Raw genomic sequence first — 26,848 nt, forward strand, 5'->3', positions numbered from 1 at the left:
CGGCAGGCGCCGTGGACCTCAGACCCGGCACAGGGCGCGCCTCCGGGTGCCTCCTCATCACGCAGATTTGAATTTGAACCTTATGAACTCAACGAGTGTTAATTCCCAGAGAACCCTGTAACTACGTTCTAAGCGGATTCACAACACGATAAATGTATCCCCAGAAAGTAGACTTAAAAGCCATTACCACCCAAAATAATCCAAATACTGTCCCAAATGGAACATACAAATAATCTTGGGCAAAAGTCATACTTTTCATGAATCTCGGATCTTTTAAAGCACAAGCATGTCTCTTAGAAGGACCTAGTGTAACACTACAGTCCGCCCAGCGCTGCGGCTCACGGCCACACCACAGGCTGGCCGTGCGGACAGGCAGGCGCACGGCTCGGCCTCGGCAGAATGCTGTGCTCCTGCTGTGCTTAGTAAACGTGCTGTTCTGCTGATGCAAACAACAGCGTGCACAGACCTTGGTAATGAAAAACTGTAACTTCAGCACTTCGTAGGCCCTAAGGTTTTTAAAAAATTTCTTTTAAACACAGTTTAAAACCCCACATTTTCGAATTTTTTACTATAGACACAGTGGCTCTGCGATGACCTGCCTTCCCTTGGTGTGCACGTCTCTCTTCCACCCCCAGGGCGAGTAAGTGCGGGTGTGCGTGTGTGTGTGTGTGTGTGTGTATGCGTGCGCACACACGCATCAGCCCTCCAGCACGCCCTTCTCCGGCACGTGGCGTGGCGGGTGGCAGCGCTGTGGTCTGGCTCAGTCTGACGGTGGAGCATACCACGGTGGCCTGGTTGCTTTGACGGTGCTGACTCAGGACCCCACCAGGCAGTTCCACCAGCTGCAAACACATTCTGAGTGTCAATACAGGTTCAAAGAGGAATGGACTAGAGGTCTAATACCTAAAATGTGACGTTTACCACTGCACGCGATTTTCATTACTGGGGACAACTAGTATATAATGAAACAAAGTCATATTTTGCAACAAAATCATCTATTCTGACCTAGCTTTACAGGACTGTATACCCTTTATTTTTTAAATATGTTTTTATTGATTTTTTAGAGAGAGAGAGGAAGGAATTGGGAGAGAAACATCGATGAGAAACATCGTCGATCGGCTGCCTCCTGCATGCCCCCCACTGGGGATCAAGCCCACAACCCAGGCCTGTGCCCTGACTGGGAATCGAACTCGTGACCTCTGGGTTCATGGGTCGATGCTCAGCCACTGAGCCACGCCAGCCGGGCAGCACTGTATATTCTTCCAGTGAAAATTCCGCAATATCTATAAGTAAGGGGCTAGCGTTTTAGCAGACCATTTCCGTTAGGTTTTGTGGGCATGTTTATTTTTATGCTCAATTAGTAAGACTGCCTACATTGAGACAAAGGAAAGGGCAGCCCGCAGGAGCTGGGCCGGAGCTGCCGGGGCCGGGAAGCCTACCCGTCAGAGGGGTGCAGGACACGCCGGCGTCCTCTCCGTGGCCACAGTTGTGCTCGCCCCAGGAGCCCCTCGGACACTCCTCGATGGCCAGCTCGTTGCCCGTGCAGCGCACCTCGTCCAGCAGCACCGGGCCGGACCCCTCCCCGAAGTGGGCCCGCGTCCACGCTCTGGCGACGCCACTGGCACGACAAGAACTGCGTTAGACACGGAGGGTCTGACGTCCTGCGGCTCCTGGTGAAAGTTGAACAGGGTGAGCCCACACTTTCCCTCGTCGTCGCTCCGCAGTCGCCCACGCCCTCCCGCACCGCGGTCGCTGCTCTGTGCGTTCTTGGCGTGACAAGTGCTCCCAGGGCCCTGGTCGTGCACAAAGGCATCTCCTTTCAGAGGAACGCACCTCGGCCGTTGGGCGCAGGCTGTCCCCGGAAGAGCCGCACCCCCGGCTCCCCTCCCGGAGGAACGACGGCTGCTTATTTATTTGTTGTAAAATACACGTAACATAAAACTATCATTTTGAGCGTTTTTAAGTGTGCACTTCCGTGGCATTAACACATGCACACTGTGCAAGGTCACACCATCATCTGCAGACCCTGCCAGCATCCCGCGCGGACTCCCACCACTTCCGAGCAGCACGGCTGGCCCAGCGGCCCTGGGGGAAGTGCCAGGGCCCCTCCTCCCCACTGACCCAGGCTGGGCATGGCTGCAGCCCTGGCACTATCAGGGCCCTCAGCAGCCAAAGGAGACGGAACTGCGAGGAGGCGGCCTGGGCCCAGGACTGCAGAGCCGGACCTGGACCCGCCCTAGCGGTGCCTCTGGTCCCTTCCTGAGAGAGAAGGAAGCTGGCTGCAGCCACTGCTGTTTTCAGCTCTTACAGCCAAACGCCTTTCTAAGGAAAACACCGCCTCACTCAGATCACTGGCCTAACTGTGCTTCTCCACAGAGCGCCGAGGCACCGGGACCTGCTCAGTGCCGGCCAGGCCCGCCCGTCAGCACCAGGCACGGCCAGGACACGGCACGCCCAGCTCCCCTCGGCCTCTCACTCTCAGACCAGAGCATCTTTCTGCTGTTTACTGTTTAATGACGCTTCACCCACCCCATTATTTTAGCTGCCCTTTTCCCATAACATTACAACTACCTTGAGAATTTTCAACCAAATATATATATATATTTTTAATTTCTTTTATTTTTTTATTTATTTTTTTATTCTTTTTAAAAAAAAATATAATAAGTATTACAAAGGGTATTACATATGTGTCCTTCCCCCCCCCCCCCCCGGCCCTTGACAATCCCCTGCCCTCCCTTACCCCCCAGTGTCTTATGTTCAGTAGTTATGCTTATATGCATGCATACAAGTCCTTCATCAACCAAATATATTGAAAAAAAGCGCGCTAGATAGGTACAATACCCCAGGAACGGTGAAGTCTCGAAGAGTAAATTTATGGTTAAAGAGGAACTTGTTTGACTCATTGCAGTAGATACTATGGAAGTTTCTCGTAAGAGAACACGTCTGAAGAGATCTGAAAGTAAACCCTTTAGATACCAGGAAAGCCAATTACTGCTTCCGTCCCCACCCGGCCTGTGTGACCTGCAGATGGCGCCGCAGGGGGAAGGAAGGGATTCACAGGAGGTGGAGGAAACCGAGACAAAAGGAGCAGCAGGTGGAGGAGGGTGTTTGGGCGGAGTTAACATTTTACCGCTTAGAGTCCGACACTGACCGCAGTCTGTCATACAGTGAACACCGAGAGTCCGCCCCAGCAAAGGTTAAAGGTGAGCATCTACCGCCAAGAGGGCAGATTTCAAAGGGAAAAAGGGCATTTTCCTAACACAAGTGATACTGTCAGAACAACCTGATGTTGTGAGCGGATGTGTTTGCTTTGCTAAGGGACAGTCAGGATGCCATCGCTAGTCTCCTGGACAGAAGCCACGAGTGCTCGGTTAACAGGGCTTTTATTTATTTTTTTTATTATTTTAAAATATATTTTATTGAGTTTTTACAGAGAGGAAGGGAGAGGGATAGAGAGTTAGAAACATCGATGAGACAGAAACATCAACCAGCTGCCTCCTGCACACCTCCTACTGGGGATGTGCCCGCAACCCAGGTACATGCCCTTGACTGGAATCAAACCTGGGACCTTTCAGTCCACAGGCCGACGCTCTATCCACTGAGCCAAACCGGTTTGGCTAACAGGGCTTTGAAAGCTATGTGTTTGGTGGTTGCGATGCGGGTCTGTGTGCCACAGAAGAGAGCCACGGACATCACGGGCCCACGCTCACCGGCCGGGCGGAAGCCGACGCTCCGGGCTGAGGCTGCAGAGCAAAGGCCGATGTGGGGACGGGCCTTCCGGTGCAAGGCTGGGCTCCGGCTGGGCTCCCCCCACAACTTATAAAACTTTCCAGGCCCAAGAGGCTTCTTTTAAACACAGAGTAAGTAAATAAATAACTAAATAAATAGACACGGGGGAGGCCCGCTCTTTCGCACGCACGTTGTGAGGATGACCTGAGGCAGGGCCTCGGGCCGGTGGTCCCGCCCGCCTGGCACGTGAGCAGCGCCCCCTGCAGTTGGTGAGTGACACACCTCCCGGCTGAGCAGTGTCCACAATCCACTGGGCACCACGTTCAGCAAACATCAGTTTCCTTCTCCCCGCTCCGCCAAGGCTGCGCTGGGCAAGTGGAGAGGAGAGAGAACCCGCTAAAATCCCAGCATGTCCCGGTTCACGTGGTAAATGTTTTTCCTTATCTGTTTGGTTTAAAGCAACCTTTACAATAACACGTCTGTGCAGTCTCTGCAGCCTCTGAGGCACGGGACAGGTCGGCGTTGTTTTATTCTCATAAGACGGGGCTCCCGCACGCACAGTGTTTCACGGAAGCCGCGGCCGTGGACAAACAAAACCTAGGAAGCACGTATGTCCCCAGGAAGGTACTTTTATACCAAAATGCCCTGCAACAGTGTCCATAAGGCTGTGAAGAAGTTAGAGGGCTTTAAGAGTCAGAGTGGGAGAGCTCTCCCTTCCACAAGGAAACCTGCTCGCGGCCACCACGCTACAGGGGGCAGCGGGCCTGTGACCCCGGCTGAACACCACCCCTCGCCTCCCGCCCTGGTTGTGAGCTGCTCCCGGAACCCGGGGCGTGAATGACTGGACGGCGTGGTTTCGCATGCGCCACGTCCATGCTAGGCTGGGTCGGAGGAGGGGTGCCCGAGGTCCGGCTCCTTCCTGCAGGAGGGCCCAGGGAGCAGAGAGGCGGGAGCTGGGGCTGGGAGCAGAGAGGGCGAAAGGCGGCCCGGGGAGAAGCGCACAGGCCCGCTCCTCTGTGCTGGAGCCAGTGCTCTTCCACCTTCTCTCACGGGTTGGGGAAAACTCAAACAAAGACCTGATTTGTGGCGTGTGAAAATCACGTGAAATCCCCACTCCACCGCCGGGACGCAAAGCTTCGCTGGAACAAGCCCACGCACAGCTCCTGGGCTCTGGGAGCCTGCACGCCACAGAGGCACGGCGCCGGCTGCAAAGCCCAGGACTATCTGCCCTTTCAGGCCAGCCTGCTGCCCTGTCCCCAGGGAAAGGACTAACTCTGCAGACCTGCAGCCGGCTCAGCACACTGAAGGCAGGGGCGGGGCAGAGAGGCGAGGCTGATGGAGGCAGACTTGGGCCAGGGGAGGCCGGACAGGAGAGCTGGGGAAAGGAGGTTCCCCTTGGGCCTTGGTCCTGGGACGGCGCTAGGAGAGGGAACGATGTATGAAAACATTTTCAATGGGCACAATCCACCGAGCCAGGATTCGGAGCTCCAAGAACGCCAGGGACCAATCTGGGAGGATATAACATCTGATCCCACCTCAACAGCAACAACAATAAATTCCAGAAGGTTCAAAGACCCACGTATGGGAAGAAAGAAAGGAGGAGGGGAGGAGGAGGGAGGGGGGACAAAGAGAAGGCAGCAGGCAGATGAAGAAGTGCCCAGAATAAAAACACTTCCCGTAACCTTGGGAGTAAGACCTCCTGAACAATATCAGAAACCCAGAAGTCGGAAAACTGCAACTAAAACTAAGAGTTCAATTGAACCGCGTACAGATTTAAACTTCTGTAGAGCAAGACTGTTGAAACACAGTGTATCTTGGGTGCTCTGTCCTAATCAGAATCAAAAGGCAAACTGACCATCTGGAAGAAATATTGGAACTATGTAACAGCAACCAAAGGGGGAAAAAAAAACTCCTAGAAATTAATATTGTGGTGAAAGACAAAATAACCGGTACACACCCAAAAAATGGGGCAATGGAGAAGATCAAGCTGTGTCCATGGCCACTGACCACGTGGGGAAACGCACAACCTTCCAGTGGCCACATTAAAGCAACAGTAATGCATTCTCCCCTCTTCCATGTTTAGAGTTTAAAGACTAATATCATCTTCACACAAGATTTAGGCTAAAAGGTTACAAACTCAATTCTTTTTATCATCAAGAAAAAAAAATAACAAACCCAACCTAGAACCACCCATTGGCTGAGAGTGACTCAAGACAGGCTGGGCAGAGCACAACGCACTGGGCAGAGCGCCAAGATACATTGTGTTTCAACAGGCTGCACAGAGCACCTGGGGTACATTGTATTCAACAGGCTGCACAGAGCACCTGGGATACAGTGCATTCAACAGGCGGGCAGAGCACCTGGGATACAGTGTATTCAACAGGCTGCACAGAGCACCTGGGGTACATTGTATTCAACAGGCTGCACAGAGCACCTGGGATACACTGTATTCAACAGGCTGCACAGAGCACCTGGGATACAGTGTATTCAACAGGCTGCACAGAGCACCTGGGATACACTGTATTCAACAGGCTGCACAGAGCACCTGGGATACACTGTATTCAACAGGCTGCACAGAGCACCTGTGATACACTGTATTCAACAGGCTGCACAGAGCACCTGGGATACATTGTATTCAACAGGCTGCACAGAGCACCGGGGATACACTGTATTCAACAGGCTGCACAGAGCACCTTCGATACACTGTATTCAACAGGCTGCACAGAGCACCTGGGATACACTGTATTCAACAGGCTGCACAGAGCACCTGGGATACATTGTATTCAACAGGCTGCACAGAGCACCTGGGATACACTGTATTCAACAGGCTGCACAGAGCACCTGGGATACACTGTATTCAACAGGCAGGCAGAGCACCTGGGATACATTGTATTCAACAGGCTGCACAGAGCACCTGGGATACACTGTATTCAACAGGCTGCACAGAGCACCTGGGATACATTGTATTCAACAGGCTGCACAGAGCACCTGGGATACACTGTATTCAACAGGCTGCACAGAGCACCTTCGATACACTGTATTCAACAGGCTGCACAGAGCACCTGGGATACACTGTATTCAACAGGCTGCACAGAGCACCTGCGATACAGTGTATTCAACAGGCTGCACAGAGCACCTGGGATACATTGTATTTCAAACCTGAAAGATGATGTGTGTGCACTCTTTTCTTCCTTATATATCCCCACACTTTCCATTGTGGATGGAAAGGATGTAAGAGAGGAGAGGGAGAGGGAGACTGAGAGAGAGAGAGAGAGAGAGAGAGCGAGCGCATGTCTAGGAGCTAGTAGAGCAGCAGTTCTCAACCTGTGGGTCACGACCCCTTTGGGGGTCGAACGACCCTTTCACAGGGGTCACCTAAGACCTTGGGAAAACACATATATAATTACATACTGTTTTTGTGATTAATCACTAGGCTTTAATTATGTTCAATTTGTAACAATGAAATTGGGGGTCACCACAACATGAGGAACTGCATTAAAGGGTCACGGCATTAGGAAGGTTGAGAACCACTGTAGTGGAGCAAGGAGGCCAGGATGGATGGGCCATGAACTTGCATAAAGATGAGGCCCATCTGAGGCCAAGGATGCAGACCAGGCCAAACACCTGGCCTCTCAGATGGGGCTGGAGGCCACTTCTGTTTTGGCAATTTGGCTTTCCCCAGGCCCCAGAGCTGCCCCTCAGCCCTGGTTGGGGAGGGGGTGGGGGGCTTGCAGGGAGAGGGGGGCTGGCCAGGCCCTGGCTCGGGGAGCAGCGGCATGTCCACGCCTCCCGGCCACGGGGACTGCAGAAGGGGTGGCAGGACTGGAGACCACATGCTCATGCAGACACAGGGCTAGAGGTTAGTGATGGCCCCACAGCACACGTTCCACATGTTAAGGCATCATGGTTAGACGGTCACAGACGGCAATGGATGAACTGACCAGGGAGGAGTGGGAGCAGGAAGGATGGCCGGCCCCAAGGCCCTGCATGGTGCACCCCACCTCACCCCACCCTACCCCGGAGGGGAGACAACCGAAAAGGCCCATGGGACCTGCTCCCCACTCCCTTGGGAAAGCCAGGGCTTCCGGTTGGGTGAGGACAGGTGGGGACCCTGGAGAGACCCAAAGGGAGGGGGCCTGAGCTTCAGATCCCCACCCGCAGCACAGGCGGACGCAGTGGGACACTGGACTACCCAGGAGGCAGGGCTGGGACTGGGCAGGAGGTGGATGGGGCCCTGGCAACACTTTGGTGCGGGATGGGGTGGGGTGGGGTTGGGTGGGGTGGGGTGGGGTGAGGTCAGTGGGGTGGGATGGGGTGGGGTGGGGTGGGTGGGGTTTCCAGCTGATGTGAGGCTATTGGAATGAAGAAGGTACTATTTACACACATATTCCCGGGCCAGTCCCGGGCTCCTGTGCCTGGGCTCTCAGGGGGCCACCAAAGGAACTGACGATCCTGCCTTGAGAGATGGCGGTACTGGGCAGAGCAGCATAAACCCTACGGCTGTGACAGCCCAGGGCCCTGTGAGTTCTGGAAAGCTGCCTGGTCTCTGTTTCATCCTGGTGACAGCCCCGAGCGGCTGCCTCTCTTACCCTCTGACCACAGAGGGAACCTGGGAACTGGTGCTCTGATAGGAGACCCCGAGTTACCAGCGTTTCCTGTAGAGCTGTTTGCCCCACAGAACAGCAAGCCCCCAAGACACAGAACTGATTCCGTGTCCGACCCTCAGCCCGAACATTCCTACACCCATCCACTAATCAGACTGTACTCGCATAAAGGTTTGTTGTTTTAGTTTTTCATGAAAAAAAAAAGACCAAATCAATAGCCCCATTGGACTAACTCAGTCTTCAGGCCCAGCAACCACTTTGAACAGGCCCTTCCACTGTGCAAGGTAGTTACTTGTTAGATTACGAAAAATGGGTCCTTTAACTACAAATATCAGTTTGTGACACTTGTAACCTATGGATGAAAGAACTCGTGTTAAATGCTCAATAGCCTAGATTTCTCCCTGGAAAGCGACCCCCTCCATCTCCAAGAATGAGGGCTGACGGGCACCGAATGCTCACTGCTGGCTGGGCACCAGGCTCCCAGCTTCCCAGGCCTTAACTCATCCAATCCTCCCTGTAACCCCATGGAGGCACTCTCCCCAACTTACAGCTGAGGAGCCTGAGGCCCAGGCGTTAAACCGTTTGCCCAGGGTTACCCACCGCTGGGTGGAAAGCCGGCCTGAGGCGCTCTGCTGGCTCCCAGCCTCCTGGGCCTTTTCAGTGAGGGCCCGTGGCCCCTCAAACACTGTCTCCCTAAAACGTACTCATTTTGCCCTGGCCGGTTTGGCTCAGTGGATAGAGCGTCGGCCTGCGGACTCAAGGGTCCCGGGTTCGATTCTTGCGAACACATCCCCAGTAGGGGGTGTGCAGGAGGCAGCTGATCGATGTTTCTGACTCTTTATCCCTCTCCCTTTCTCTGTAAAAAATCAGTAAAATATATTTACAACATACTCATTTCCCCCCATTAATTAACCTTTCTTTCTTCACTCCCCTACTTCTTTCAGCCCCATATTTGTATTTATTCTTAACACACGGCTGTTTTGTAAACAGTGTAACGTGAAAGGAAGGAATTCTAAGCTGGGAGCCTCTGACCTCAGGCTCCTGGCTCTCATAGCAGAAGACGCCTGGCCTGAGGGTCCTCTCAGAGCCCTAACTCCCGCACCGCTCTTCTTCTCAATAATGCCCTACACCAGGCCCTCTTTAGGGTAAATTTTATAAAATATTTTTAAAAACGAAAGAACAGTAAAATGAAAGAGCAAAGAAAAAACTTTTAAAAAGCCATTTGTACGAGAAGAATTTTTATTCTGACCACTCAATAATATGGCTTTGTACGATAACTTTACAGCAGAAAAAAAAAACTGTTTGAAACTGTTAAATTCCTATGCCAATTACAGCATATCCACACAGTCCTGAGCTGTGCTTTTCAGGGTTCTGAAAGGCACAGAAAGGCTTTCATGTTCCTGCAGGAAAGCAGCTCTAGTGAAGGTTCCCCTGGAGCTTCCGTGTACAGATGCTTTCCCAGGTTCCATTGCTAACATCTGGCTGCCTCCCTTCCTCTCCCTCCTTGTTCTCCAAGCTCGGGGTTAATCAAACCCCGGTATCTTGAGCACAGTAATTCCTCTGGTATTCGGGAAGCTTGCCAGCCAGCAAACTCTACAGACACCATGGGAAGAGCAGAGAAACCGCAGCCCCCTCCGCGGGCAGGCATGACGTCGTCCCCCTCGGGGAAGCAGCAGATCCACCAAGGCTGAGACGTAGTTTGCTCAGGAACAAACCATAAATGTGGACAAGCAACCATCTGCTGTCTGCTTACCACCAAATGCCATTAAAAACAACTCGCCTACAGAAAGCACTGTGCCTTTAGGTGAGCAAACACATTCTAGAGAAGGGCAGTTGCAGACGCTGTTTCAATGCAAGTTTGTGAGAGAATTGTAAATGGCAGCTCAGCGCAGGCTGGGTGGTACCGCCAGGCCCGAGGGCGACCTTTGCTGCCGTGTGTATTTGGAGATATTTTCCCTTTGAATCATCTCCCAAACATGAGTCCTCACACAGAAGACAGCAATGAGCTAATGCTTATGCTGTAAGCACGTGCCAACACGTGAGAAAGAACCCACACATGTGCTCAGCATGAAGAGAGTCGTCCTTGTGGTTCTATCTGTATGTTCTTTCTATGTGCAGACTGTTGGCAACATAGTCTTTGTATAAGAGCTGTTGATGTGAGCGAAAAAAATCTTTGCCCTTTCAGAATCACTTCTATAACCGCAAATATAATTAATATTCACCGTGTGCCATTTAAATTTTCTATTCATTTTTCTGAGCAAAAAAAAAAGGCCTGCCTTTTTCTCCACAGAAATATATTAGTGATTTTTAAAAATGCCTTATAGCTTAAATTTAGATTAATCCACACTGTAACTGGGAATGCTAAATATGCTATTACTTACTATACTCTCGAAATCCTTACCACTTTTGACCAAGACATAGGTTTCTCAGTAACTCACATGAAAACCAATTAGCACACCACTGACCACGTGATCGATACGCAGTGAATACACACGTTAACGAGAGTGTTTTAAAATGGCAACTTCATAGGCACCTAACTGAACAGAAATTCTGGATAAAGGAATGGCGGCTGATTAAACTCACCACCCAAAGGTCAGTTTGCTTTGAATGTTTACTAACATCCTCCAATGACAAAAGTCCCTAATCAGACTGCCCTCCATTGCCGAAGCGTGCCGCGTGCTTGCGACATTAGTCACTGAACTCCCCACGTGAGATGCGTCACAGAGGGGGACGCTGCGCTGAGCGGTATCCTGCGGCCACCGTCTCCAGGCGGGCCCACCGCAGCCCACACCCAGCCCCGCGCTACTCGGACTCCATCACCTACAGTCTGAGGAAAACTGGTCCTGAAACTGACACCCAAGCAGAACAGTTTCAAAATCTAGTGTGAAGCCCAGCCCGTGTGGCTCAGTGACTGAGCGTCTACCTAGGAACCAGAGGGTCATGGTTCGACTCCCGGGCAGCGCACATGTCCGGGCTGCAGGCTCGATCCCTGGGTCCCCAGTGTGGGGTGCGCAGGAGGCAGCCGTTCAGTGATTCTCATCATTGATGTTTCTATCTATTTCTCCCTCTCCCTTCCTCTCTGAAATCAATGGAAATATATTTTTTAAGTCTAGTCTTAAACATGTAAGGATTAGTACATTTTCTCAGGAAGAGCTAGTTGGCCTCACTGCTGACCCATCCAAAGACAGTGACCACAACGACCTCACGGTGCCCGCCACATGCCGCGACCGTCAGTCCTGCAGACACAGGCTTGGTCCTGCGTGTGCCAGTCCACACGTGGACCGGGGAACGGCGCTGAGGCCCCGGGTCAGCGGGCCAGCGGGTCAGCGGGTCAGCGGGGCGGGGACGGCGGGGAAGTGTCGTTCCCAGGCGGCCCAGAGCTGTGCCTTGCGTCCTGGCGGGAGGCGGGAGGCGAGCATGTCGCCTGGGGGACGATCCTTCAGCCAGAGGCTCCCGTTTAAGGGATTAACACTGACCCAGGAGGTGGGCGCTCTGCAGCACATGAGGCTGGTCCCTTCCACAGTCCCTGTCACTGTCACAGAGGGCTCTGGCCTGGGAGAGAGAGACCTCAGGGACCGCGCAGCAGGACGAGGGGGCTGCCGACCAGCCACGGTGTCAGGCACCGTCAGGAATGGTCACTTGTGATAGGGTCAGCTGGCCACGCAGGACAATGTCCTTATTTTAAGAGATGCACAGGGGAGTGTTTAGAGGTAAATTGTCTGTATTTTACTTTAAAATACTTCGATATAAACATCGAGTTTTTCAAAGGAGGCGGGTGATTTACAAAAACAACTGCCAAAGACAAACGAGTGGAGACAGTTCACATTCCAAAGACGACCACCGTTGGGGACGGTCCCTAATGGCCGTGCGGACAGAGAAGCCCCCACAGGGCTCAGTGACAAGCCCCAAGGTCAGGGAAAATATCAAATATTAAAAGCCCGTTAACAGAACGTCAGAGAAACCTCGGGCTCGCTGTGCCTACATCCAGAACCACTGGAGGGGGCTGGCGGAGCTGGGGCGCAGACCATGTCCCGGACAGTCCCCACCGTGCCGTGCGGCAGGGAGCACGGACTGCCATGCTCTCCATGGCCCACCTGCACTGCCCGCCCATGGGAGCCATCTCCTTGGCACACCAAGCAACACTGTTTGTTCTACACACCCCAACAGATAAGGAAGCAGAGGTCAAAAGCGCAGACATCGGGGAGAAGCTGGATGCTGCGGTGTCATCATGTGACTGACAGGTCTCTGTGGCTGCCAGGTCTGTGTGACTGACAGGTCTCTGTGGCTGACAGGTCCCTGTGACTGACAGGTCTCTGTGACTGCCAGGTCTCTGTGGCTGCCAGGTCTCTGTGGCTGCCAGGTCTCTGTGGCTGACAGGTCTCTGAGACTGACAGGTCTCTGTGGCTGACAGGAGCAACACAAAGCTACTATGAGAAGCAGCGCAAGGCTCAGCTTCCCTGGGTATAAAACCCTCGGAGCTCCGATAGGACAGAGGGGACCGCAGAGCAGCACACGGAGCTCCGATAGGACAGAGGGGACGCGGAGCACACGTCCTCCCTGGGGAGCCGCAGGCTTTAGGAAGCACAAAGCTGGCATTTCCCACTTGCTCAAGGACGCGCAGTTTGAACACACAGCACCTGACGACGGGCAGGAAATACCAGGTTCCAACGTTAAAGCAAAATGGAACAAGGACGAGGAGAACCAACCTGAGGCCCAACTGCCTACAGACGACTTCCGCGTCGGCGTCGTCCCACTGGTCGTCGCAGACGGTCCCCCACTGGCCGGCGTGGTAGAGCTCCACGCGCCCCTCGTGTGCGCTGCTCCCGCCTGCGAGGCGCAGGACGGGGGAGGCGGGGCCTGCGCCTGGGAAAGCAGAGACAGTGACAGCACCTCCTGACAGGAGCAGAGGAGGAGGGCTCCCCAGTTCTTTCCCAGTCCCCACAGTGAAGTGGTGTTGACTCAGGCACTTCCGTGATGCGGCACACTCATCTACCTCACGCTCAGCTCAGCCCGTGGGCACACTCCGCACTGAATTCGTTCACACAAGCTGCTCCTAAGAGGAAGCCGTCTGTCCCCACGCATCTTTCCCAGCGGCCTGGCCTCAGGAACCAGAAGGGACCCGCCCGCCCCTGCAGGGAGCACACCGGGTGTCCATGCAGTGCCGTGGGGACAGACTGTTCTCCCGACGCCTGGGCATTCCCGACCTGTAACCACCACGAAGGGCACTCAGTCTGCAGCAACCTGTTTGAGCGCAGACAGACATGGACATCCGCAGAAACCAAGGCCAGTGGGCGCCTGACACTTCATGACACGGTGGTGGGTGTCTCGGGCAGGAGCCGGTTCAGAGTCCCATCCTGTGTCTGGAACCACGGTCCTCCCCCCGATTCCTCGTTAGCCCGTGCCCTGAGCTGGCCCCATCGCTCTCAAGTTCCCTCCGCTCCGGCCTCGGTCAGGACGGCCACTCTGCCCTCCTCCCATCCCCGGACTCCTGACGCTGGCCCGGCCTCGGGCCTGCATGTCGGCGGCTCCTTCTGTGGGAGTGACGGCCCCACAGGCCGTCACAGGGGCCCCTTCTCCGCAGTCCTCCACTCCGGACGTCCTCCTGGGAGCCTCCCTGGGACCTGCCCACTGCCTGCCCCCGTCTCCCTCGGGGCCACCTTCCCCTAAGTGCGTGACGGGGTGGTCACACGCCACGTGGAGTGCAGCGCAGAGCGCCTCTCCGTCCCTGCGCCCAGGCACCCAGCACCCAGGGGCCGGAACACAGGTACGCACGGCTGGATCCACGAGTGACAGCACACGCCTAGGAAGGACACGAGCTGGCGTTCCCTCAGCTCTGCTTCACAGGCAGACGGGAGGCGCCTGCTTGTGCCAGGGGGTGCCCAGGTGCTGCAGGGCACCCTGGGTCCTGGGCAGCCCTCACCTCCAGGTGCTTCCTGCCAGAGTCGTCAGGAAGGCCGTGGAGCCCGGAGCTTGCTCACCGCTCACCGGGGCAGCGGGCATCTGTTCCGGAGAAGCCTGGCTGAGGGCCGCGAGGGGGGGGGAGGGAGGGGCGGGGAGGGCGTGTGGGACACAGCAGGCGGCCTGCATTCCTAGAATGAAGGCTGTGATGTGGTAAAAGGGTCAGAACAGCTGGGTCCCTATTAGGAGGCTTAGTGGCACCTCCTGCCAAACGCTAACCCTTGGGCCACAGGAGACACACTGGCCGGCCCGGAGGCTCTCAGCCCGGCACCTGGACGTGTGCGTTTGCAGCACCAGCCGAGCTCGGGGCAGGCTCGGCCCATGCGCTCGGCACACACTCCTGTCCACTGCGTGCGCGTATGCAGGTCGCGGGCTCTTATTTGCAAAAGAATAAAGACAGGCTGAGCGAGCACAGCTGTTCCCAGCATCGTGTATTGCTCCCATAATTAACTGATGGCCCAATTATGGTAGGAAACAAATTTGCATAAGTCATGTGTATTTTTCCTCTAAAAAGCGTGGAAAATACAGAAAGATAATTTTAAAATGTGTAAGTTTCTTAAGTTATTGCATCCTCCCCTGCCTCCCCGCCCCTTTGTGCTGTGGTAAGCTTAGAGAACAGAGAAAAACAAAATATTCTCGAAGGAAATTTAAAATCGCCTACAGCCCGGGACCATTACGGCACACCACCTTGCATCGTTAATGCCGTGTTTTATTTGAAAGCATGTGGCTTTTCTGGTTGTGTGAGTAATTGTAAAACAAGAAAAGCTGGAGGACAAAAGGAAGTCAACATCCCACATCCTCCCCACAAACACACAGCATCACCGGAGAGAGAACTTCCGGGAGGCAGCCGGCTCCTGCTGGACTTGCGGACCAGTAAACCCCCCGAGGCTTTCACGGAGGCGGCTGCTCCCGGGCCAGTGCCCGCACGGTGGCCTCCAAACGCGTTGGGACGGCGGCAGGTCCCAGAGGAAGAGGCACAAATGTCACCTCCCGATTGAAAACACGCCCGGAAAGTCTGCCGATGGCCCGGCGGCGAAGTCAGTGTTCACTGGTTCCAGCTATTCGCTTCATACTCCCGTGTAATTTACCATAAGAGCATCTTTTTCTCATTCTGACTTCACATTTGTCTCAACTTCCTATGTTTCATATATGGTGATAAGTGACCTTCACTCTATCTTTGCAACCAGGGTTTAAACAAGTGGATTGCTTATAGAGAGCAGAATGCACTTTTTTAAGAAGTAGAGAAATATCCAGAGAGAGAGAGAATTGTTGTTTCTAAGACTTTACTTACCTCTCTACTTGAAAATGTAACATTGCATCCGTCCGGGTGAGCAGAGAACACAAGCAATAACGGAGGAAAGCGCAGTGGTGCTCCGTGGAGCCCCATCCGCCCGTGCTCCAGGCAGCCGTGCAAACACAGGCTCGGCCAAGGGCAGCCTCCCCACAGGTGGGGGATGAGAAGGGAAGGGAAAGACCAGACAGCCGCTGGGCAGACCAGAAGGTGCACCTCCTGTGGGAAAGGGCTGCAGGGCGGAGATCTTCCGGCCAGCTCACAGGGAGGCCCCTAGCCTGGCCTCTGTGGTTCTGGGGTGGGAGCTGGCTCTTCCTCCTGACACCTGCACTCACACAGGCCCGCTGCCCTGGGGCACCTCCGAGGACAATGAAAAAGGGGTTCTGTGAGGTGTGGTGGCCCTGGGTTGCCCATTAAAACACACCTTGGTCCCGGAAACACATCAGCCTTTGTGACGGCAGCTGCCCCCCCCTCTACTTCCGTCCCTACGAGCACAGGCCTGTGTGGGCTGAGCCCTTTCTGCTGGTCACCTCGTGCCCAGTACAGTGGGCCCTTGACTTACGAGTGTCCCAACTAACGAGTTTTTCAAGATACGAGCCGTCTCTTGGCCGATTTTTTGCTTTGAGTTGCGAGCTAAAATTCGGGTTACGAGCCAGCTTCAGATACCCCACCGCTAGTTGGCGCAGCGAACGTCACAGTGAACGCCACAACATCAGCCCAGCATCACGTGTCTCACTCGTTCACTTTTGATTTGACATACGAGTAATTTGAGTTACGAGCTCCGTCACGGAACGAATTAAAGTCATAAGTCAAGGCCCCGCTGTACCTGGTGCTTAACGAAGGCCGCACCCACGGGAGGAAGTCATCCTGCAAAGCCCACAGGGGACACGGGTGCCTGACCCCCTCTCGCCCGCCGTGAGCACAGCTGTGGCTGCTGCAGGTTCCCTCTGCTCTCCAGCTGACTTTCTACCACGCATCCATCACGATTTCCCACCAACAAAGCAAGTGTGTCCTGCACAGCACATACCGTTTCTGTCAGCGAATCAGGGAAAATAGAAAACACGCTGAGCGTGCGGCCGAATGGTGTGCACAGGAGACACACTCCCAGGGAAGATTAACCAGGACCGAACAGGGCGATGCCTGGACTCACTCTCGCGGGAAGTGGTGTAACAGAGACAGCCATCCCCTGGAACCAGGCCGACAACACCATGGAAGGAAACACGGATGAAGCCCTTTACCGTGGGACACGCTGCACCTGACGGCGGCCGCCTCCGGACACGCCCCGCCCCGCCAGGCGTCCCTGGCGCACAGCTGGAGGCTCTCCTCGTCTCCTCGGCAGCGGACGCCGCTCCAGTGAACGGGGACGCGGCCCAGCCCGGACAGCGGGGTGTGTTCTGCGACTCCCTTTCTCCTGGAAGAACAATGATCGACGTCAGGTTCAGCAAAGGGGGGTGCAATTTGGTCACATCATTTGGATTTTTCAAATGGAAGAAACCCATAAAGACGGACGTGGACGAGAAAGGAAAACACGTGGGTTACACAAGCTTCAAGGAAATGACAAGCCGGGTGGGTTACCCAGGGCCATCTTCTCAGTCAGTCTTGAAGCCACGGTGTGCATGTGGCTTTAACGTCCATGGCAGGTTTTAGAAGAAAATGGGCAGATACACCCACATAAAGAGGGACCGGGGCTGTGGGAGGAGCGAGTCATGCACATGACACCTGGAGCCCAGTCGGACTCAGCTCAGATCACTCTGAGCTGGGCCTGCCCACACCCGGCCTTCAAATGTGAACAGATCACTCTGAGCTGGGCCTGCACACTCCCGGCCTTAGATGTGACAGATCACTCTTAGCTGGGCCTGCCCACTCCCGGCCTTCGGATGTGAACAGATCACTCTTAGCGGGGCCTGCCCATTCCCGGCCTTCGGACGCTAACAGGTCACTCTGAGCTGGGCCTGCCCACTCCCGGCCTCAAATGTGAACAGATCACTCTTAGCTGGGCCTGCACACTCCCGGCCTCACACGTGAACAGATCACTCTGAGCTGGGCCTGCCCACTCCTGGCCTCACATGTGAACAGATCACTCTGAGTTGGGCCTGCACACTCCCGGCCTTCAGACGTGACAGATCACTCTGAGCTGGGCCTGCCCACTCCCGGCCTCACATGTGAACAGATCACTCTGAGCTGGGCCTGCCAATACCTGGCCTCAGATGTGAACAGATCACTCTGAGCTGGGCCTGCACACTCCCAGCCTCACATGTGAACAGATCACTCTGAGCTGGGCCTGCCAATACCCGGCCTCAGATGTGAACAGATCACTCTGAGCTGGGCCTGCCCACTCCCGGCCTCACATGTGAACAGATCACTCTGAGCTGGGCCTGCCAATACCCGGCCTCAGATGTGAACAGATCACTCTGAGCTGGGCCTGCCCACTCCCGGCCTCACATGTGAACAGATCACTCTGAGCTGGGCCTGCCCACTCCCGGCCTCACATGTGAACAGATCACTCTGAGCTGGGCCTGCCAATACCCGGCCTCAGATGTGAACAGATCACTCTGAGCTGGGCCTGCCCACTCCCGGCCTCACATGTGAACAGATCACTCTGAGCTGGGCCTGCCCACTCCCGGCCTTCGGACGTGAACAGATCACTCTGAGCTGGGCCTGCCCACACCCGGCCTCAGACATGAACAGATCACTCTGAGCTGGGCCTGCCCACTGCCGGCCTTCGGACATGAACAGATCACTCTGAGCTGGGCCTGCCCACTGCCGGCCTTCGGACATGAACAGATCACTCTGAGCTGGGCCTGCCCATGCTCTGCCTTCAGACGTGAACAGATCACTCTGAGCTGGGCCTGCCAACTCCCGGCCTCACATGTGAACAGATCACTCTGAGCTGGGCCTGCACACTCCCGGCCTTCAGATGTGAACAGATCACTCTTAGCTGGGCCTGCCCACTCCCGGCCTTCGGACGTGAACAGATCACTCTGAGCTGGGCCTGCCCATGCTCTGCCTTCAGACGAGGAAAAGAAGAAGCTGGAGCCTGAAGAGTGTTTCTCGCTCCACACTTCAGCCCAGCATTTCAGAATGATGACCCCCACTGTATCTAAGCAAGACGCACCAAGAGGCAATCCATTCACATTGAAACCCTTATATACAGTATACGCCAGCACGCCTTTTGCCAGTTAGTAAGTTAGTAACAGGCAGATAAGCTCTGCGTTTAGCACAGCTAATGGACATGCTTTTATATGTACAGATGGATGTTGCATTTGAAATAGAGGAGACGGTTGTCTGATTAACACGGCACTCTCTCTGCCTGTCTCCATGCAGCAGTGCATGTCGGGAGCACATCTGCATCATGACTGTCCTGCCGGCAAGTAGTCTGGGCTCCGCTCGCCCTCCCGGGCGCTGTTCACAGCGGGCACTCGGGGAATGTGAGCCTGACTGTCCGGCAGCGGACCGGTCAGCTCCCGGAGTCCATGGCCCTTCCGGCGCTCCGGCCTCCCAGGTCAGAGCCTCAGGGGACACGGTTCCTCCCCGGTTCTCAGGGAACCAAGGCACAGGGAGATGTGCCCGTAGGAAGATGCTGACACTGCCACCCGATGCTCACACCCTCAGGCTCTCCCAGGAGACGCTCAAGCCAACATTCTTTGAGACGGAACCCTCATTGATAAAATCAGAATTACCACTCCTACCACCACACGCTTACAGGCCCCAGCTTCCGCCTCTCCTCCTGATTCAGACCAACGCTCACGTTTAAAATCAGTAAGTAACTAGATACATTAACCCTACTTGCTGCTCTAATAAAAAATCTCAACAAAACTTGTCTTCAAGGTTTGTCTCTCCTGAATACTCACGCCTCACCCTCCTCATGGGAAGCAGGAGGAAGCTGGCAAAATCTTACTGGTTTCACTGGGGCTGACTAAGCTTTTCATCCTATAGACTAGAGGCTCGACGCATGGAATCAGTGCAAGAGTAGGCCTTCCTTCCCCCAGCTGCCGGCACCGGCTTCCCTCTGGCACCTGGGACCCAGGCTTCCCTTGCAGCCCCAGCTTTGTCCAGAAGGTTGTCTGGAAGGACATCTGGAAGGACGTCCAGTCTAATTAGCATATTATGCTTTTATTATTATAGATTATCACTCACTGATTATTAATGCAAAATATTTCTAAATTGCAAACCTTTCTTTCAGTCTTTTAGACCTGCATTTTTCTTTTTTAAATATATATATATATATATATCCTATATAATAAAAGCCTAATATGCTAAGTGTCCGGTCGACAAGTCAGCTATTCAGCCAATCAAAGCGTAATATGCTAAGGCCACTCAACCGCTCTCTATGATGTGCACTGACCACCAGGAGGCAGACCCTCTAACTGGAAGGTTAGCTTGCTGCTGGGGTCTGGCCGATCAGGACTGAGCAAGATGGGCCAGACACACCCTGTAGCCCTCCCACGGTCCCTCCCTGGCTGGCCAACCTCCTGTGTCCCTCTCCACCCCGATCATGCACCAGTGGGGTCCCTTGGCCTGGCCTGCGTCCTCTCGCAATCTGGGACCCCTTGGGGCAGTGGTTCTCAACCTGTGGGTCGTGACTCCTTTGGTGGTGGAATGATCCTTTCGCCTAAGACCATCCTGCATATCAGATATTTACACTACGATTTATAACAGTAGCAACATTACAGTTATGAATGTAAATAATTTTATGGTTGGGTCACAACATGAGGAACTGTATTTAAAGGGCCAGAAGGTTGAGAACCACTGCCTTGGGGGATGTTGGAGAGCTGGTTTTGGCCCAATCTCTCAGACCAGGCCGAGGGACCCCACTGGTGCACGAATTCGTGCACCGGACCGCTAGAGTGTGTGTGTGTGTGTGTGTGTGTGTATTTATTTTTTTATAGACTTCAGAGAGGAAGGAGGGGCAGAGAGAGAGAGAAACATCAATGCTGAGAGAGAATCATGGATTGGCTGCCTCCTGCACTCCCCTACTGGGGATTGAGCCCGCAACCCAGGCATGTGCCCTGCTGGGGAATTGACCTGTGACCTCCTGGTTCAACCACTGAGCCACACTGGCAGGCTAAAGATGCTTTGTAAAGATCTCTGGTCAAAAAGGCCAAGAAAAACATATGGCATGTGACCTTAGAAAAAAGAAATCAGACACAAAAACAGAACAATAGGAATAACAACAAAAATAAAACTTTTGCTCCAAAATGGAGTCCCCGCTCCTGGCGAGACCCTCGGCTAAGGCATGGAGGGCTGGGCCACTTTAGTGACGCCCCAGGGCTGCGGGGAGCGGGCAGATCCTCGGGGGGCCCATGTCACCCAACCATCAGGGACGAGAGCACAGGTGAAGGTCACCTCTTTCTCACACAGCACGAAGCTTGGGGGCTTAAGGGAGTTCAGAGCAAGTGGCAGCAACCAGGGTGACCCGCCTCTGAGGAATTCCCGTTCTTAGAACCAAAGTCCTCGCTTCCTAGGACTCAACAACTATCTGCTGAAAGAGAAAGACCAAGAGGCGCTTTCACTCCTGGCCAAGGACAGGCCCAGCCGTGGCCAGCGAGGGAGTGCCGTGGCCAGGGGGGCATGCCATGGCTAGCGGGGGGGAGTGCCGTGGCCAGCGGGGAGTGCCGTGGACAGCAGGGAGTGCCGTGGCCAGGGGGGCATGCCATGGCCAGCGGGGGAGTGCCGTGGCCAGCGGGGGAGTGATGTGGCCAGCGGGGAGTGCCGTGGCCAGCGGAGGAGTGATGTGGCCAGCGGGGGAGTTCCGTGGTCAGCGGGGGAGTGATGTGTCCACCGGGGAGTGCCGTGGCCAGCTGGGGAGTAATGTGGCCAGCTGGGGAGTAATGTGGCCAGCAGGGGAGTGCCGTGGCCAGCAGGGAAGTGCCGTGGCCAGCGGGGGAGTGTCGTGGCCAGCAGGGGAGTGATGTGGCCAGCGGGAGAGTGATGTGGCCAGCGGGGAGTGCCGTGGCCAGCGGGGGAGTGATGTGGCCAGCGGGGAAGTGTCGTGGCCAGCGGGGGAGTGATGTGGCCAGCGGGGGAGTGATGTGGCCAGCGGGGAGTGCCGTGGCTAGTGGGGGAGTGATGTGGCCAGCGGGGGAGTGCCGTGGCCAGCGGGGGAGTTCCGTGGCCAGCGGGGAGTGCCGTGGCCAGCAGGGGAGTGATGTGGCCAGCGGGGGAGTGCCGTGGCCAGCGGGGGAGTTCTGTGGCCAGCGGGGGAGTGATGTGGCCAGCGAGGGAGTGATGTGGCCAGCGAGGGAGTGATGTGGCCAGCGGGGGAGTTCCGTGGCCAGTGAGGGAGTGATGTGACCAGCGGGGGAGTGATGTGGCCAGCGGGGGAGTGATGTGGCCAGTGAGGGAGTGATGTGACCAGCGGGGGAGTGATGTGGCCAGCGGGGGAGTGCTGTGGCCAGCGGGGGAGTGCCGTGGCCAGTGAGGGAGTGATGTGACCAGCGGGGGAGTGATGTGGCCAGCGGGGGAGTGCTGTGGCCAGCGGGGGAGTGATGTGGCCAGTGAGGGAGTGCTGTGGCCAGCGGGGGAGTGCCGTGGCCAGTGGGGGAGTGATGTGGCCAGCGGGGGAGTGATGTGGCCAGTGGGGGAGTGCCGTGGCCAGTGGGGGAGTGCCGTGGCCAGTGGGGGAGTGATGTGGCCAGCGGGGGAGTGCCGTGGGCACACAGAGTACGTGAGGGCGAGAGCTCCCTCCCTCCCGGCCCTTCTCAGCAACTGTGCTGAGGAGAGTGGGATGAGGAAGGAGGACGAACCTTCCCACAAGCACCATGGTGCCCACTTGCTCCCGGTCATGTGCCCCGCCCAGGCGAGGTCGCGGACTCACCCCAGCCGCAGCTGGTGACAGACGACCGCAGCGTCCGCGTCGTCCCAGTGGCTGCTGCAGACTGCGCCCCACGCGCCGTTGGCGTACACCTCCACTGTGCCTTCCACCCGGTCAGCGCCGCCACGAAGCCGGACGGCCCCTGCAGCGGGAAGAATCCCGAGCCCTTTAATGCCGTGACCGTGTGGACGCCCGGTGTCCCCACTCAGCATCCCTTCTTCTCCGCGGTGACGGGGACCGGCCCCCACGGCTCAGGCTTCTGCCCTTACGTGAGGGTCGGCAGGGGGTGGGTGGGTTTTAGCTTTGTTTTGTGTTGGTAATTACCATCCGCATGTCAGTGCGAATTATACGGAGCTTGTATCTGGGCAAACAGAAGTCCAGGTGGAACTCCGAAAGGGGAGAAGTTCTCATCACTCGCAGAACCCTCCTGCCTTCCCGTGCGCCCTGAGCCATGAACCCAGTGCTCTGCCTGGCCCTCCACTCCCGGGCGGGGCACAGCCCTTCTCCCTGCCTCCTCCTCCACCAGAAGGAGGAAGAGCTTTTCCCCCGTTAGACTCAGGCAGCTCGACCTAAAGATCATGCAGTCATCCCAACCCTGTGTGTGGGGACAGTGGCCACTGTCAGCCTCAGGGGCCGTCGCCAGGTGGGGTGGCTGGTGTGCTTCCCCCCAGAGCACCCCACTCTGCTGCTCTAGAGGTCACAGTTTGCCTCATTCTCTTCCGTCTTTAAAGGGGCGGAAATGTAAGTGCGTTTCATCCATTCAGTGTGGGCCGAGCGAGGCCTGTACTTGTCTCTGCGTTGGTCCTGGCGGACGGCAGGTGCAAAGGAGAGCAACTGGGACGTGGAAATGAGAATCGCACTCAGACAACTGCGGAATTTCACCAAGTCCTGTGGCAAGCCTCCTAGAAAGGCCTTCATTTCAAAGGTAAGGAAATGAAGAGATTAAATCCCACCCACAATCCTGGCATGTTTTACATATGTCCAAGTTATTACGTGTGGATTTAAAATGATTTTCCAAAAACATCAGGTTCACAAACAACCCGTTGCTCCAGCCTCGTCACCGACCACCATTACCTCCCACCAGCATCCCTGAGCACGGAACGAAGAGACACATCCAGTTCCTCCTGACAACACGCACACAGAAGGCGTCAATCCATGGAGACGAGCATCGCGGCCACGCCTGAATGGGGGGCCCTGGGCCGGTCCACCTGGCGGGTAACCTGCCATGGTCACACCCCGACCCCAGTTCAGGCTGAGCAGGGGGGCCCTCCCTGCGTGTGAGCTGTCTGGACAGCTTTGCTGAGCTGCAATGTTTTCATCACACGATCTCGCCTACAAAGACCCACGCAGGCCACGGCAGCACGCACACCACACATGCCAGCAGCTTGTTTCATTCCAAGGACTCCATCTGCTCACCTCAAGCAGACAAGTGAGAGAGATATTTAACCTATTGTCTCTGTTAACCCAACACACCTCCACCGAATCACGCATGTCAAGGCCGGAAGGAAGGTCTGGTCGTGACAACAAACTGGAACTCTTACGCAGGTGAGATAACCACAGTGCACGGCAAACCAGCGCCCAGATCGCCACGCGGCTGGCAGGAGAAAGGATGCATGTGTGCCACCTAAGGGTCAGGGCAGCCAGGGGCGGGAAGGAGGACTGCATCACGTGTATGGTTGCCACGCATGGGTCTAAGGCAGAGGAGTGCTGCCAGCCTCCGGCCATTTCGCCCGCACTTCTCAGCGGCTGCGCAGGTGCCGAGAGCCGGGCCCGCGCTGAGCTGCACCTGCTGAGGGCAGGACACTTGCAGCCTCACCTGCCTCCCTTCAACCAGGGATCACAGTGCGACAGCTCTGCAATGCACCTGCTGTCAGTGACTAACACACTCTCCTTCAGAACCCACCCAGCGCCACACCCCCAGTGCCTATATCCCTACACCACATGTCCAGTGCCAACATCCCCAGCGCCACATCCTCAGCGCCACATCCCCAATGCACACGTGCCCCGCACAGTTCACCCTTTCCTCGTGCATGGCCACAGCATTTCTAACGTATTCTGAGAGATCTACCTGGGACTCAGAGGATTCCTTAATGGTATGTAATTCCATGAGGTTCCCAATTCTTCTAACAATTTTTTGAAAGAGTTTTGTTGTTTTTTTAATCAATATAGCCCTGGCCTGATTAAAAGCCAGGTTGATTAAAGCATCTTCCCATACAACAAAAAGATTGTGGGTTCAATTCCCAAGTCAGGACCCAGACCTCGGTTGCAGGTTTGACCCCCCAGCCTGAGCATGTGTGGGAGGCAACCAATCATTGGCTCGCTCTATCTATCTATCTATCTATCTATGTATATAAAAGCCTAAGCCACCTTCCGACTCTTTGACTGATAGCTATGATGTGCAATGACCACCAGGGGGCAAACGCTCAATGCACAGGCATAGAAACATGGAACAGACTGATGAATCTCAGAGGGAAAGGGGGAGAGGGGAGGGTGGGAAGAGATTATCCAAACATAGTAAAGATCTTATAGGCATACTAGAGGGCCGGTGCACGAATGCACCGGTGGGGTCCCTCAGTCTGGCCTGAGGGGATTGGACCGAACCTGGCAGTCTGACATCCCCCGAGGAGTCCCGGATTGCAAGAGGGTGCAGGCCAGGCTGAGGGACCCTACCGGTGCACAAATCTGTGCACTGGGCCTCTAGTATGTGTGTGTGTGTGTGTGTGCGTGTGTGTGTGTGTGTGTGTGTGTGTGTATTTATTTTCCTCTCTCTTTTTCTCTCTAAAATCAATAAAAAAATATCCTTGAGTGAGGATTAATGACAAAGTAAGTATAATAATATGCTCCAAAATGATAAAGTATGAACACACCATTTATACTATATATATTTAAGGTAGGTGGTAGTTTTTTATTTGTTTTTTGTTTCACTTTGTCCTCGCTTCATTTATCCTCTTGAAATGGCTGAGGTGATTGTCACCTCCACATAAGAAACATTCGAACCTGTGAAAAATGAGTGTGAGTTTATTTGAGCCAAACTGTCAACAACTGGCAGGAAGCAGACTCTCAAGGGATTGAGATAATGCTCCGGAGAATGGCGGTTTTTCACCTTGTTTGATGCATTGCAATCTAAATAGGAGATGTAAGTGGGTCACATAACATCCATTGCTGATAGATTAGGGAGGCGGGAGAAAGCCAAGGGGGGAACCTCTGGGATTGGATAGAGAGTAAAATGATAGACACCTGCTTCTTTTACTCAGGTGGGTGCAGGGTAGTTAACAGTCAGCAATTAACTCAATAGCAATGAGGGGCTCTGTGGTCTCTGCAGAGCGGTGCCTGTGCTTGGAGGGGCCCGGGAAAAGGAATATGACTTTGACCTTCCAGTGCTATGCTATGTTATGGCAGGTGCACAAAGACCACAGACAGGCTCCGTTACGGTCGAGATTGACCTTTGTCAGGAAGATACTGGCCTAGAACATGACTATGCACCATAAACTGCTTTTACTTTAAAAAAACGTTTTCCTTTCAGACCCTCCTTTGCAGTTGCTTTAGTTCTGAGTTTGCAGGCCTCCCCCGAGTCATCAGGTTAGCACGTGGCCCTTTTCCCCACATGATGGAGGTCCTCAACACCGTCATTCGTCTCCCTCAGCTGACTGTGGAGGACCCAGTCACCGAGCAGCTGCGGAGCCGTGGGCCCTGTCCCCTGGAGCCTCTGCGCCTGCTCCCAGCTCCAAAATCCGAGAAGAGCCTGCGATGCCACAAGCACCTGCTCCTGCTGCGGGTATCGGCCACCTCACACCTCACGCCATGTCGCGCTCACCATGCTGCGTGAAGTATGACCGCCATCCGCCAGCTCCCTGGGAACCAGCAGCCGGCAGGAGCAGAGACAGCCAGTGTGTGCGGGACACACCGGCGAAGGCTGGTCCTCCAGGGGGCGCTGCTGTGCCCCGTGAGCTGCACAGCTGTTAGGCGCACATGTCTGCAGGAATCTGTAAATGCACAACTACAAGGTAAAGGGGACGTACCCTTCGCTCCCTGGAAATAACGAGAAACGATAAAGCAACCCAGCAGGATCACGCCTGGTGAACAACAAAATTCCTCAATAAATTCTAGACCAATAGCTTTTGTTTGGCAAATGTTGCTCAATTGTCACCATCTCTTATTCCCAGAACTCGAGCCCCTGCTCGCTCCCGCTCCCTCCCGCTCCCTCCCGCTCGCCCCTACAGCTGCGCACCGGCCGCGCTCCCAGCCTCGGCCCAGGCCTCTGGACCACACCCAGCGAGCCAGGCCTGCGCTGCCTTACTCGAGTGCACTGGGTGGAACGCTTCTCTTCTAACTGCTCCCATCTTTAAGACGTGCACCGATAATAATTTAAAATCTGAAGTCTCAAGCGGGGGTTGTGGGTCCACAGTGACAGGCACAGTCAGCATACAGACCCAACCAGGGAGGGCAGAAGCT

General features: G+C 55.0%; 1 protein-coding gene across 2 annotated transcripts in view; it reads right to left on the reverse strand.

Annotated features, from left to right (window-relative positions):
- The window catches only part of PRSS12 (serine protease 12), a 68,311-nt gene that overhangs the window by 34,459 nt on the left and 7,004 nt on the right, over nt 1-26,848 (reverse strand). The window contains exons 2-5 of one of the 2 annotated variants that reach the window (XM_070416890.1): nt 22,400-22,538; nt 16,821-16,993; nt 13,040-13,196; nt 1,440-1,618 (exon numbers count right to left, since the gene is read on the reverse strand). In XM_070416890.1, the coding sequence (XP_070272991.1) occupies nt 1,440-1,618; nt 13,040-13,196; nt 16,821-16,993; nt 22,400-22,538 (648 nt within the window). The remainder of the gene's footprint in view (nt 1-1,439; nt 1,619-13,039; nt 13,197-16,820; nt 16,994-22,399; nt 22,539-26,848) is intronic. The other variant, XM_070416891.1, reaches the window with a different exon arrangement.

The sequence above is a fragment of the Myotis yumanensis genome, unplaced genomic scaffold (genome assembly GCF_028538775.1).
Source record: "Myotis yumanensis isolate MYYU_CA2020_CCGP unplaced genomic scaffold, mMyoYum1.0.hap1 SCAF_5, whole genome shotgun sequence".
In the NCBI taxonomy this organism is placed as follows: Eukaryota; Metazoa; Chordata; class Mammalia; order Chiroptera; family Vespertilionidae; genus Myotis; species Myotis yumanensis.